At 46.3% G+C, this 14,773-nt stretch overlaps 2 protein-coding genes across 2 annotated transcripts; both read left to right on the top strand.

Moving 5' to 3' along the window:
- The first annotated feature begins 575 nt into the window (after nt 1–575).
- LOC127232433 (oogenesin-1-like) lies at nt 576–2,097 on the top strand. Its single transcript, XM_051198576.1, has 2 exons — nt 576–760; nt 1,536–2,097. The coding sequence occupies exons 1-2, from the start codon at nt 576–578 to the stop codon at nt 2,095–2,097; spliced, it is 747 nt and encodes a 248-aa protein (XP_051054533.1).
- Nucleotides 2,098–12,181: 10,084 nt separating this feature from the next.
- On the top strand, nt 12,182–14,407 carry LOC127232359 (PRAME family member 8-like). The gene is given in 4 exon segments (XM_051198424.1): nt 12,182–12,205; nt 12,207–12,514; nt 12,971–13,552; nt 13,840–14,407. Coding segments are annotated over 4 exon segments (1,482 nt in total).
- The last annotated feature ends 366 nt before the right edge of the window (nt 14,408–14,773 follow it).

Here is a 14,773-nt window from a genome sequence, read left to right as displayed (position 1 = left end):
GGACCATGAGGTTGTTGGACACTCAGTGCTGGGAAAAAACAAACAAGCTTTGCAGAAATCCTCATGGGAGAAAGGCAGAGCTGACATGAGAGGTGTGTGGAAAGGACCTGAATGTCTGTGGGGTCTCCTCTCTCTGTGACCTTTCACCTGTCTAACTCACAGGAGGGGGAATCTTCGAATACTGGATTTTCGGAGGGTGCACCGTGACATCTGGACCATAGAGGCTGAGACAGAAGATGAGGACTGCTCAGCTGAGACTGTGAGTGAGAAGCAAGCAGTGAAGCCCCCTCCCAGATATGAGCAGAGGCAGCGTCTGAAGGTGATAACTGACCTCTACTCCAGGTTCACACAGGAGGAAGAAGAAACAGATTTCTTGCCTGGGGCTCAGCATAGAAAAGACTCCCTACAGCTGTGCTGTGGGAACATGAAGATTGTGTTATTGTCTGAAGAACATGTCTGAAGATCATGTCAGTATGTTCCGGAAAATTATCGGGCTGTGGAATATTGAGGTGTTAGAATTCACCATAGATTGGAGTTGGAGTTCTCTGTTACGATTTTATCCCTACTTCGCGCATATGAGAAATCTTCACACACTTTCTCTGGTCTGGACCAACAAGAACACATTTGAGCATGCCTATACATCAGACTACAAGTGGTTTGTTCGCACTTTCATATCTGAGCTCTCCGGTATCAGCAGCCTCCAGCATCTCTATATGGATGGGATCTGTTTTCTCAGTGACAACATGAAACACTTGCTCAGGTAAGGATGGATAGAGAGCTGTTTCTGTTACCAGAGCAAAACTTTGAATTTTATGTTAAAGAGTTATGGGCCTGGTATCTTCCAGTCCTTGGAGAATGAATTGTGAAGGAGCCATTAGGATATCTAAGCATGGTCTTGTTTCTGTGTAAGCTGAAGCCACGTGTTCCATGACCACACATGAAGCAGAGACCTCAATTGGGGTAGACAGTGTGTGCATAGTGCGTCACAAATGACTTGGATTGCTGAGATTTAGTGATAATACTGTACTTTCTCCCTTAGATCCTGGCTAAGCTAACAGGAAGGGAACAGAGAAAGGAGGGAACCCAAAGAGTGGAGGATCAGAAAGCCCGCATAGCTCCCAGGGGGTCTGTGCTCAATTTGTGTGAACAGCCACCAAGATTTCCCATGCAGGAATTGCTTGGAACAATAGGGGCTGAGAGGATGGGAAATGGCCCATAGGGGTTTGAGGGTCAATATGGGGTGGAGACTGGGAATCCCCACAGAGGAGGTGACAAGGGAGCAGAGGGCAGTGACAACTGCCTGAAGTACTGTCAGGTCGTCCATGGGTGGGTCCTTCCCTTATATGCACTAGGGTATAACAGCTGCACAGGAATTCTGTGTCAGTGAGGAGAAGGTGCTACAGAGCTGTGCACTGAGCCATCCCACAGTGGTCCAACTGACACTGGGACACATGTCCCCTTCTACTGTTGTGTAATCCCACCACACACCCTCTCCAGCATCATCTGTCAGAACTAACCCTTTGGTCTCTGCCTAGGAACCTGAAGAATCACCTGGAAACCTTCTCTGTCACTCACTGCAAGCTGTTTCGGTCAGACTTGTATCATTTGTCCCAGTGTTGGTGTCTCTGTCAACTAAAACATCTGGACATGAGTGGAGTCCTACTGTCCAATTTCTGTCTGATGCCTCTCAGGGTTCTCCTGCAGAAAGTGGCAGACTCCCTTGAGACTCTGGAATTGGAGGGGTGTGGGATAAAGGACTCTCAGCTCAGTGTCCTCCTCCCTGCCCTCAGCCAATTCCCCAAGCTCACAAAGGTCAATTTCTATAGCAATGACTTCTACATGAATGTCTTGAGTGACCTTCTCCACCACACAGCCAACTTGAGCAACATGGCCATGGAGCAGTACCCTGCCCCTCAGGAGTGCTATGAGCTGGGTCTGGTCTCCATAGAGAGATTTGAACAATTTTGCCCTGTGCTCATGGATACCCTCAAGGCCATAAGGCAGCCCAAGAGCATCTCTGCTACAGATGTCTGCAGTAGATGTTCTAAGCGCTGTGTGTATGAGCAGGAGACCAGGCTTTGTTCTTGCTTGCAGTAAATAGGGGAGTGCTACTTTTGGTCCTTCTTTTTCAGGGTGGTTACATAGAGGGCTTTGTGTAGGGGTCTTAAAGTGAGCAGTACAGACACACCTCTGAAGGAGGTTGGGATTGTAGGGGTTTTAATCTAGGATACTCAGTGTATTAGGGGACTCTGTGTGCAGATCAAAGATGACAGTAGGAAAAGGCAATGCCGAGAGAATGGGACGTGTTTCAACCCGAGCTATGCTCTTTGCTTTGTCACTTAAAAAATATTTGACTGTAACCTGCCAGCCTTGATCTCGTATAAAAGTTACTTTTCGTTGCTTTAGTTATGTTTATGTGATGAGGAGGTGCATGTCCCCTAGTGCAAGTACCAGAGGCATAGGATTCCTAAATTAGTTGCCTGATTTGTTTGCTGGAAGCCAAACTAGGCTGCTCTGGAAGAGAAGCAAGTGCTCTACAGTCCTGAGGCATCTCTGTCTCCAGCTCCTGGCCTTGAACTCTTAATCCTCTTGTTCTGCCTCCACCTCCTAATTGCTGAGATCAAGGCTATCACCACCACATCCAGCCTCCATTCTTCATGGATCCTACTATATAAGTATGGTCAGTACTATATAAGTCTCCTGTACTGTTCAAAATTCCTCTACTCTTTGAAGCCCTTCTTTTACCAGATATAACTATATTTCCACTATTCAATTGTAATTCCCCATCTTTATCTTTTATTCATCTAGCCCTTAATTTTTCTCATATTTGTGGATCTAATCTGATAGCTGGAAAGTAATTTTGGATGACACTCTTTTATTTCATTTTTGTGTTTATTAAAATATAGATCCTTTGCTTCAATACAACTAACTCTTTTTGGCTGATGTCCATACAAGAATTAATTGTAAGGTTTTTATCAAGTACACTCTGGAAAGAGAAAAAAAAAACATGAAAAAATGTGATTGCTGTGACAGTACCATTTGGGACATAATAGGGTCTATCATAATTCACTTAAAATCATACTCAAGCTGAGTATAATAAGTTGCACACTGATCAGAATACATTATCATGTGCAAATCATTTTATATTTTACCTACAGTCACTACTCACAGACCAACACAGGGTTCCTCTGGTTTTAGAGGCTGTCCTGGAACTAGCTCTTGTAGACTAGGCAGGTCTTGACCTCACAGGATCTGCCTACCTCTGCATCCTGTGGGTGACATCAATGCCCAGCAGATCAACACAGTCTTGGGAAGGAGAATACAATACTGAGGATTCCACCTTGTGGCATCCAGAAATAAGAAAGTCAAATAGCCATCTCTATATCTTGGCAAGACTTCCCATGGAGGGATCAGAACTCAAACCCAGCCACATAACTTTCTACATACAATTTGTCCTGCCTGTAAGATGTGCTGGAGTATAGGAGAGACACAGAGCTTGTGGGAGTGGCCAACCAATGGCTGGTCCAGCTAGAGACCCTGGTTGTAAGAGTGAGCCCACCCTTAATACTGCCTGCAGGGTCAGGACCAAGAGGCTGGACAGCCCAGAGAATTAGCTTCTACAGAGACTGGAGGACTCTGTAAGCAGGTGTTTCATGTCTGGCTCTCACATGGACTCTAAGTCTTCATATGTATCAGAGTTTATAATGTCTGAGTAACATGCAGAAGGGCTAGAGATGAATGAAGTTCTACATAGAGGGGATCACATCCTCCTGTCTCTCTGGTTCATCTCCTCTAGTTACAGTCTCTATATGGGGCCCACAGTCTTGTGCATTGTAGACAAATGTTCTACCAATGAACTCTCTCCTGAGCCAAGGGGGTGTGTCCTTAGCTGGACTTATGACCAAAGCAGGACAGCATAAAATATTTGGGATTTGATAGGGAAGGTTTGAACTATTCTTGTTCAGACACTTAGAAATTAAAGATGTCAAGCCAGTTGTGTGGGAATAGGCCCTTAATCCCAGCACTTGAGAGGCAAGGTCAGGAGGATCTCTGGGTGCTCAAGGCCATCCTGATCTACATCTTGAGTTCCAGGACAGTCAGAGCCATGTAAGGTCATGTCCTCACTTCAGAGGCTTAGGAAAAAGGATTGAGAGTGTGAAATCAGCCTGGACTATGCAGTGAAACTGTATCGGGAATACGATGACCTACCTTTCTTTCTTTCTTCCTTTCAATTTTTTTTTTTTGAAATAGGGTTTCTCTGTGCAGCATTGGTTATCCTGGAACTCACTCTGCAGGCCAGGCTGGCCTTGAACTAAGAGATCTGCCTGCCTCTGGGGTCCATGTTCTGGGATTAAAGGCCTGTGCCAACAGCTGAGCTATAATGGCTAATCTAGTTGCCCAGACCTCTCTGTATCTGGAATGAACTAAAACACATGGGAGGACTTTTTTTTTTTTTAAATAAAGTCATCAGGAGTGGGAAGAGGAGGAAAACCACAGGATAATATCTCTTTACATTGTCCATAATTTCCAAATGAAAATAAGATCTAGGACGTAATTATGCCTTACACGGTACAGCTATCTCATGTACAAAAGCATTATATATTTAACCAGGACATAATACCATTTAAACTGATATAATTTCCCTTGTATAGCCACAAATGCATTTCACTAAAAGACAGCCAAAAATGAATTATAAATAAAAGAACCATATGACCAGCCCAGTACCTATGGCAATGAAGAGAAGCCAGGGTGCTACCCGGTGGCAGAATCCAGAAAGGAAAAAAAACAAAAACAAAAAACAAACAAACAAAAACCCAGCAGACACCAGAGAGCAAAAGTAGCACTTACTAGAGAGTGCCACCTTGTGGCGGAATCCTACTCAGAGTCAGCTCAGCTTTTGGGGAAAGAAGACAAAACAAAAACACCAGTGACAAAATCAAGAATCTAAGCAACCACAACTCCCTCTGTCAAACTTGTCTGCCATGCATTTGATCATTCATACAGTTGGCCAGGCATTCATTCAAGCAAAATCCAAACCAGAATGCAGGGGGCCCTTGTGCAGGTAGACAGGAAGAGATTCTTGGGAGAAATTTTCTTCTCACACCAGGAGGAGGGATACCAAAAGGACCATATCTCCCTAACCTGGAGGAAGGCTAGAGCCCCTAACCTGAAGGGGACCCACCACTGCCTATTGATGTAATCTGAAGGCTGTCTTCCTCAGCCAGATTCACACCTGGATTCAGTGTACAGGCTCACATCTAAGTCTCATTAGGACTTTGTTTCCATGTTTAGGACCTCCCTGCACCAACGAGAGGATCAGGAGTCCTGGAACGTTTGTCTGGAGGAGCCCGCCCCCCCCCCACCACTACTTCCTGGCCTCTGGCCTGGCAGCAAGGCTGAGTCATGGCAATCGTGGAGACCTCAGTGGGACCTCCAATGCCATGATGCACTGGAGATAGTTACTGACAACCAGACTGATTAAACCCATGAAAACTTTGAGGTCCATTTTATTGACGGCCAGACCAAGAGTGGCTTGAGTATTTGAAGAGCCTCATGGTGCCCTAGTTCATAGACAAAGCATTTGTAAAGGCAAAACCACAAAGGTACACCAAAGAATTGATGGTCAGAGTAACCTTAAATACCCATTCCTGGCAGGGCTAAGTACTTATATTAGCCATAGCGTGTCGATTGTCTTGGTTAATGCATTGGGAGGATGGTCAAGACCATGGAAATATCTTATGTGTTGCCAAAGCAAGTGGTAGTGTTGTGTGGAATGGTATAGAGGGCCAAAACCCATTAAAAACAAACACAAACTGGAGTCAGAACAGGACAGCACTACCTTAGTCATTTCACTCTGACCAGAACCTGGGCCTTCTCTGTCATTTCACGGTGTCCAAAGGAGAGTCTTTACTATTTAGAACCTACTAGGCAGGGGTCCACCAATCACATAGACTGGGATGATTGTGGACACATCATTTGCACCATCGAAGACATTGGTCAGTACCAAAGGGGATAATTCTCACCTCCTCAGTAGCCTTCAGTGTATCATAATACTAGGGAGTTCTCCCACCAAAGGAATACATTAATTGTTATAGCCCCTTCCCTCTGAAGGACAGGGTTCAACTGCAGGATTAAATATCTCACCCTGGCAGTGTGGAGTAGCTGGACCACAAGACAGATTTGTAGGTTTGGTTGCCATGGGAATTGAATATGGTGAACTGGGATCAGCATCTCAGGACAGGTATGGATGACAATGAGTTGAATATGCCCTTAGTGACAGTTTTCCTAGACCAGGGTCTTCGGGGGTGGTCCAACATTGGCTGGCAGAATTGGGCGGCGTGCAGGACTTTAGTCTGCCAGTCTCACCCATCTCAAATCCTGGAGTTTTAGCTTACTGGTGCATGGGAACTCATGTAGATGGCTCCACTGTGTTCCTAGGGGTTAATTGAGTCACTGACAGGGTGGGGTTATTCAGGTACCTAACAAGAAAACAAGCTTAAAGTTCTTTGAATAGATGGTGTGTGTCAGAGTATGGCTGGAGATGAGGTTAAGAGTGTACAGTGTTGTCCAGCATCCTTGCAATCATGTCATGATAACTTTTCCTTGTTTATCCCCATGATCTCATGTCAGTTTTACATAATAGCATCACAATATGTAGCATCACAACTTTAAAAATTCCCCAGTCTTTACAATTCAAACGATTTCAAAGTTCCATTTAAAAATTTTTATTTTATTTTATTTATCTATTTATTTATTTGTTTGTTTTACAACTTTTGGCCCATCACTGAGAAGGTAAGATGAAATAGAGATTCCAGAATAAAAATGCTGAGGGACTCTGGCTCTAAATCAAGAGAAAGTTTCTTGATCATGGAGCTGGGTTGACAACCAATTGTCCTCTGTTGTCTCTATCTCCAGAGGGGTAAAATAAGTTGGCTGTATGTGTTATACCCTGTTTAATGGGGTACACAGATCTAATTAATATGTAGGTAAGCACACTATCAAGTGAGGTGTACCTAAACTTTAAAGTTGATATAGAATGGGTAACTGTCTATGCAAAATAGACACCCAATTCCTTGTGATTATGTATCCACAAGTGACTTTTTTAAAAAGTTTATTATTTATTCTGAGTCTTTTCACATCATCTATCTTGATACCATTCATTCATCCCATGCACTCCTTTCCATCTGCCCATTGCCCCTGCATCCACATATCACCCCACCCACCCCAAGAAGAAAATGAAATTCGAGAGAAAAAAAGGAAAACAAAGAGAGAAAAAAAATGGAAGGATTTAAAAATGTCCTCATGGAATTTGCAGTAAAACAAGTTGTATACCCCTTTGTCCATACATCTCTACTTGCAAGAATTCATAGCAGAGTCATTGGTCCAGTTCAAGATCCTGATCTTCATTGCAAGTTCAATTCTGGGCCCCCACCAGGACTCTCTCTGGAATCCCCCCTGTTGTAGAGATACTGCAGCTTTCCATCTGAGGGTCAGGTCCCTTCACGTGCTCCAGCAGATCTCAGATGGAGTGGATATTGGGCCAAGTTATAACCCTAGGTTTGGGTCTGGGCAGCTGAAGGTTGGTCCCCTAGATGGGAGGTGGGAATAGCGCTCCATGGTCACAGTCTCAGGGCTGGAACAGCAACACTTGAGCTAACAACATTGGCTCTATAGTGTGCTCTCGAGAGTGTTGTAGCTGGTGTGGGTCAGGGATAGCTGTCACACTCTAATCTCTATAGGCTCAGCACTGGCCCCTGCCTCAGGCCTTGATGGGTGGGTATAGGGGCAACTCTCCTCTCCCCTTGCCACTTCAAGATACATGGGTAATGTGGACAGATCTCCCATGCTCACAGTGGGTGGTGGTTCACCCACACCTCGGCTATCAGGGTTGGCTCAATTGTGCTGCTCTGGCCAGGTGCAGGACCTCCTCTCCAGATCATTGCAGCAGGTGTCAGGGGTGGTCGTGGGGGCGGGGGTGGGGGGGGTCATGGATGGTTGTTCTCCCACTCTTCTGACCACAGGGCCATCTCTCCCTCCTGACTCACATGTTGAAGGCGGGATGGGGGGTGTCACTTTTTCCCTCTGCCATGCTGCCACAAGAAAGATGGCTAATGTGGAAAGCTCTCCCATGGCCACAGTTTCTGTGCTGGCTCTCCCACACTGTGCTTACAGGGTTGGATATATTGCACCACTCTGTTGAGGTGAAGATCCTGCTCTCCAGAGTGTTGAAGCTGGTGGCATCAAAAGTGGCTTTCCAACTCTTATGACTGAAGGGACCAGACCCTCACTCAGCCCCCTGTGTTAGCAACTATGACAGGCCACAGAAAAGACAAGTAGGACTCTGACTCACACAAAGAAACTCCAGGTCCCCTGGCCTCGTGGAGCCTAGGGCCAAAACTGAACACAAGAAACTCCACACCTGCCCAGCCTCCTAGATACTTGGTTCCTAGGGACTGTTTGCCAACAAAAGAAAGTCCAAGTGAGATCAAAACCACCCCTGTGGTTCCAGTATACAATTCTAAAAACTATTGCTATGTTCAATGCTAAGTGTTCAATGCTAAAAACTATGGCCATGTTCAAATAACAAGACCGAGCCATAGAAACCACAGAATTTTCCCTTTCAGTACTGGCCAATGAGAGTAATTGGTACACAGGCATTTCTTGCAAAATATGACTTTGAAAAATTCCACTAATTGTTCCCAAATGTCAACCAATCAGAAACTACCCTGTATCTACTTATGCAATCCTATGATTTTGTTCTTTAAATTCTAGCAATAAACAAGGGATTTCATTCCCTCTGGAGGCTGCTAAGTCAGCTTGCTAGACAGGGTTCCTATCATGGTTGGATGAACAATAAACCTTGCTTTTGCAGTTTGGTGGGTATGTCTGCATGGTAGTCTTCTTGGAGATCTTTGAGACTTAGGCAAAAAATGGCCACAAGGCCAGCTTTCCCATCTAACTCAGGCATTGACGGGCATCAGGGTGGGGTGCGGGGAAGGCAACTCTCCTCTGCCCATGTCATGACAAGGCATATGGGCATTGGAGACGACTGTCTCATGCTCACAATTTGGGACCTGGCTTTGTTTCACAAGTACTTTATACACTGACAAACTTGTGTTGATATTGTTTGTAACCCTAACTAATAAAGCTTACCTGAAAGCAGAATGCAGAAGTAAATCACTAGTAAACAATACACCTAGTTAAGAGCTAACCTACTAGTTAGCCACACACCTAAGCCACTACATAGGCATAGAAGAGAATGGAAGCCACACTATTAAACCCAATACACAGGAGACAAGGCAGACAGATCTTTGTGAGTTCAAGGCCAACCTGGGCTACATGAGAGAGCATCAGTCGAGCAGAGAAACACAGCTCCCGACTCTGATCCCAGCATGTGGAATGACATGCCTTTAACCCCAGCACTACAGAGGATGATAAGGCAGGAGTCCAGGCTCTCAGTCAGTTTTTAGTCTGCAGGCATGCTGAGGACAGGATTGTCCCCTCCATGGTAGAGGTGAGAAATCTCTAGTGGTTGGCTGCTTTGCTTTTCTAATATTCAGCTTGAACCCCAATATCTGTCTCTCTGTCTTACTATTCTTGCTGCACAAACTCCTGATGTCCTTTGACTCAATCCAAGGTGCAGGACCCCAAACCCTGGAACCCAGAGCAAACTGGGGTGTTGCTCAGTAACTGACTCAACCCACACACCTGAAAACTCTGTGTCTTCACAGTGTGATGCTGGGGACTGATGTCAGCAGCACACACAAGTCACACGAGTGCCTCGCTCCAAACAACATCTCCATTTCAATTAGCAGGTTTGTTTGTACTACTTCCTTGTGAAATTGTGTGTGTGTGTGTGAGAGAGAGAGAGAGAGAGAGACAGAGACAGAGACAGAGAGGGAGAGAGAGAGAGATAGTGTGGTGAATTGTGAGGATTTGTGCTTGTGAAAGTAGGGCCCACACAGGTCAGAACTTGTCTTATCACTTGAAGCCGCCTTGAGGAGCATCTGAGAACTGCCTAAAACCAAACTTTGGTTCACTTAAAAAGCTGTATGGGGCCAGGCAGTGGTGGCCCATTCCTTTAATCCCAGCACTCTGTAAATAGAGGGAGGCAGATCTTAAGTTAGAGGACAGCCTGGTCTATGAGACCTAGTACCAGGACAGCTTCCAAAGCCACAGAGAAACCCTGTCTGGAAAACAAAAATAAAGAAGGATGATGATGAGGAGGAGGAGGAAGAAGAAAAAGAAGGTGTAATGGCTCTTAAACTATGAGCCTTCTCTCTATCTCTCTCAAACTATGGGATTTTTTTTTCTAAGACAATGTTGTCTTACTCGGCACCCTAGACTGGCCCAGATGTCCATATTTGGTCTACCTTGGCTGACAACTTCATCCACCTCTCTTAGAGTTTGAAATGCTGACATTATTGGCATCAATATATTCATTTTTACTTCTGTCCAGAAAGCATTGGTTGAGGAGTCCTTAAATTTAGATGCATTATGGAATTCACAAATGCATTAGAATATGGAAGTTACATCTTGTTTCCACATATGCTGAATGGAGGTCTTGAGGTGACCACTCATGAAGCAAAGGATTGAAGTGGGGTACAAAAAAAGGACAGATTTCAGTAATGATGGCTTGGGATCCTTTATGGAGTCATGTCCAACCAATCTCCTGGAAAGAGATCAGAAACGGGAGAGTTTAATCAGGGGTCAGGGGACTCACACCAGCATAGTCTAGAGGTGAAGGCTGTGCTCAGATCTGTGAGAACAGCTTCCATTCTGCCCTTGTCTCCCTTGTGTCAGACGTTGGGGGCCAGGCGGGGGAGAGTGTACGTGACAGAGTGGTGGGACTGTGCATGACGGAGAGTGAATGCACAGAGTCTGTGATGGGAACCAGAGTGAAGGAATCCACGGGAAAAGGATTAGGAGGGTTAGAGTTCCAATACAACTTTGACTTCGGATCTAGATCCAGTCTCTGTATCAAATTTAAAACTAAGTAGTAAATAAGTCAATAAGAGAACAAATCAATAAACTCAGTGTTGTGTAGTTAATTAGCAATTGCAATGTTGATATTTATCCAGACTTAGAGGGGCTGGGGGAGGGGCATTTTCACACTTGGTTTGATTCAATTGAGGAAATGATTGCATGTTGACTATTAGATTGAAAATGGTGGTCACCGAACGATCCAATCTAATAGCAGCTTGGGATTGGAAGGTGGGGCTGCAGCAGGGAGGGTTAGCAGGGAGGTATATAAAGGCTTCAGGAGAGACCCCCCAGGGCTTTCAGAGACCTGGAGCTGGAGGAAGTGCATGGTTCAGTTGTCCTCAGTGCTCAGAACTAGTGAGTAACTCTCGTCCCTTGGGTCTTGCAGTTTGATGTAGGGTCTTTAGACCCAAGAAGGGACAGGAAATTTGGGTTTCTGTCTCTTCAGGATAACAAACACGCTGAAGACACTGGGTTTGATTCTAAAGGAAGTTTTACCTTTATCTCAAATGTCCCTCTATGATAGCTTGTTGATCTCAGTGTGATTGTTGATTGTTTTGAGACAGGGTTTCCCAAGTTCAAACAGCCCAAAACTGTCCCCAGAATTCTGGGTAGCATGGAAATGAAGGCCATCTAGTCTCAGGGTGATGAGGTCACTAGCATGTTCCCTCATACTGGGCTACCTTCAAAATGGTGTTTTTGTGGAATAAGGTCCCAAGCAGACCCGGAGAGCACAGAGACTCGCAGTAGCTGTGAGGTAGTTCTTGAATCAGGCTTTAGTTTGCATCTTTTCCAAAATAGCGGTGAACTTTTTTTTTTTTTTTTTTTTTTTAATGTTTGTTTGTTAGATTGATGCCTGAAAGCATCCGGAACCCACTGCCATCATCCTACTTAGTAGCAGTTAAACTAAACACTGAACCACACAAGATGCCTTTATTTATTTGTTTGTTTACTTATTTATTTATTTTTGAGAGCTGAGGCACATCAGGTATTTTGACTTGGAATTCATGAGCCCATTATGGGATGGAGAGGCTCACTGGTGGCAGTGAAGGAGTCTGTCTACCCACCACCAGTGAGGACTATGGTTTCAGTTGGTGTCTGTGCCATTGCCAGAGCAATAAAACTGTGACCTTGAGCGGTTGCTGTGCTGGGTGAGGAAGTTTTCTAAAGTTTGTCCTGAAAATATGTTCTTCCCTGAATGCTTCCCCAGGACCTTTGCGGTTTGCGACTGCAGACGCTTCATGATGAGTGTTCAGACCCCAGGCACGCTCATGAAGCAGGCAATGCAGGCTCTGCTGAGAAATGAGGACTTGGCCATCTCTGCTCTGGACCAGCTGCCCATGGAGCTCTTCCCGGCACTGTTCAAAGACGCCTTCAAAGGCAGACACACTAGGGTTGTGAAGGCAATGGTGGCAGCCTGGCCTTTCCCCTGCCTCCCTGTGGGGACACTGATGAAGACCCCCGACTTGGAATCCTTCCAGGCTGTGTTGGATGCAGTAGACATGCAGCTGGCAAGAGAGTTTCACCCCAGGTAAGCGAGAACCAAGTAGTGTAGACTGGAGCCCTTGGGTACACGCAGACGAGACCCTGGGCTCAGGGAGAAGGGCCCTGGAAGTGGCTCAGAGGCTTCTGATGGGCTCATCGTGCAGGGAGGAGGGGCCTGGAAAGCTACTGATTCCTTGAGGTAAGGATCATGGAGCAGGGATTAGAGCTTAGAGAAGATGGGGTCAGGGTGCACTGAGCCGGTCCCTGGAATCCCACAACCACTAATAATGGGACTAGGTAGAGACAGAGTGACTGAGGGAGGGAAAGCAGTGGGGTCTACAGATGCAGCCCAGCGGGAGCTGGCATAGCACACATGCCATCCCAGGTGACTTATACCTTGGCGGGGGGGAAGAGCTGGCATTAGGGATGTGTAGTGAAGCTGCCTCGCCGACCTTGGGTCCTGTCGTCGTGTCTGCTGACACTTGACACGTTTTACCCCCAGGAGGGAGAAAATTAAGGAGCTCGACCTCAGGAAAGTACGCCATGACTTCTGGACCATGTGGCCTGGAACAGAGGATGCGGACTGCTCATCAGAGACTGGGGATGAGGAGAAAGTAGTGAAGGTCCTTCCCAGATATGCTGTGAGGCGGCGTCTGAAGGTCATAGCTGACCTGTGCCTCAGAGTCCGACTGGACGAAGAGCAAGCATATTTCCTGCAGTGGGCGCAGCGCAGGAAAGGCTCCGTGCAGCTCTGCTGTGCCAAGATGAAGATCTGGGCTCTGCCTCTACGTACTGTCAAGGACATCTTGACTGTTTTCCATCCACGGCACATTGAGGAACTGCAACTGAACATGGGCTGGGACGTGTCCACTCTGGCACGTTTTGCTCCCGACCTTGGCCACATGAGAAGTCTTCGCAAACTCTCCCTGGCACGCATCTACAAGAACGCAATGGCAATTGGCAACAGGGCAGAAGACAAGTGTGTCAGGAAGTTGGTGTCTCAGTTCTCCAAACTGCACTGTCTGCAGCATCTCTCCCTGAATGGCATCTACTTCCTGAGAGACCACCTCGAAGAGGTCTTCAGGTAAGCAAGGATGGAGAGCTGGGTCAGCTACCAGAGCAAACCTTGCTCTTTAACTTTGCTTTAAGGAGTAGTGAGTGGATGGGTGGTGCCTTCCTGTCACTGGGTTCAGTTATGGTGAAAGCTGGGGGTGTGGTTTCTACTCCATGAAAAGTAGACTCTGCTTCATTGTTCACATGTTCAAACTGACCTTGGGCCATGCGTGTGCCCCGCCATCCTCTTTCTAAGCTCCAGGGCACACGCTCTTCTCCACAACCTTTTGCTTGAACTGACCTATGGTTTCTCCCTAGGTGCCTGAGGAACCCCTTGGAGACTCTCTCCATCACTGTCTACCGCCTGTCACAGTCAGACTTGAATTGTTTCCCCTGTTGCCAAAGCCTGGGTCAGCTCAGACATCTGGACCTGAGAGGTGTGGTCTTATGGCCTTTAGATCCTATGCCTCTCGGACTTCTGCTAGACAATGTGGCACACACTCTTCAGTCCCTGGACTTGCAGGGTTGTAGGATGGAGGACTCTCAGCTCACTGTCCTCATACCTGCCCTCAGCCGGTGCTCCCTGCTCACCAAGGTCAACCTGTACGACAACGACTTCTCTGTGCCCATCCTGAAGGACCTTTTGCTGCACACAGCCAACTTGAGCAAGATGAGTGGGGAGCAGTATCCGGCGCCTGTGGACTGCTACGATGACTGTGGTTGCATCGACACAGAAAGATTCCTCCATCTTTGTGTGGAACTCACGGATGCACTCAGCACCAAGAGGCAGCCCAAGAGGATCATCTTTGCTACAAATACCTGCCAGGAATGCGGTGTGCGTTGTGTCTATGACCTGGGGCCCAGACTCTGTCCTTGCTGGCAGTAAATAGGGAACATGACTTCCAGACTTGGGTGCTCTCCCTCTGGGCTTTTCCTCAGTCCTTAGCCGCCCTGCTAGGCTCAGGGTCTAGAAAGTCTCCCTCTCATCAGGCTTCAGGGATCTACTGAACCAAGGACCTGGATTTGAAGTCGTCAGTTGTGATCTTTTTATTAACTGGGTTTTTTTTAAAACTCTCCCTATGCCTACCCATTGCATTCTCAATTTTCTGTACGATGAAGCAGCAATAAAATACTTGTGCATCACACTTTTCTTCTGCCTTGGTATCTTTCCTAAACACACACAGTGATGGTCCTCTGCTTAAATTCCATTAGTGTTGTCTGGCTCTCATCCCTCCAACTGATTGTAAGGACT

Source organism: Phodopus roborovskii, unplaced genomic scaffold (assembly GCF_943737965.1).
Source record: "Phodopus roborovskii unplaced genomic scaffold, PHOROB, whole genome shotgun sequence".
Lineage (NCBI taxonomy): Eukaryota > Metazoa > Chordata > Mammalia > Rodentia > Cricetidae > Phodopus > Phodopus roborovskii.
The sequence above is the reverse complement of the archived record's forward strand: the minus strand, read 5'-3'. Positions and strand labels throughout refer to the sequence as shown.

What these genes read in the sequence shown, in the direction of transcription:
- LOC127232433 (XM_051198576.1), top strand. Translation starts at nt 576, where the DNA reads ATGAGAAATCTTCACACACTTTCTCTGGTCTGGACCAACAAGAACACA. An exon ending in AACATGAAACACTTGCTCAG is followed by an intron (nt 761 to 1,535) that starts GTAAGGATGGAT and finishes GTCTCTGCCTAG; the next exon opens with GAACCTGAAGAATCACCTGG.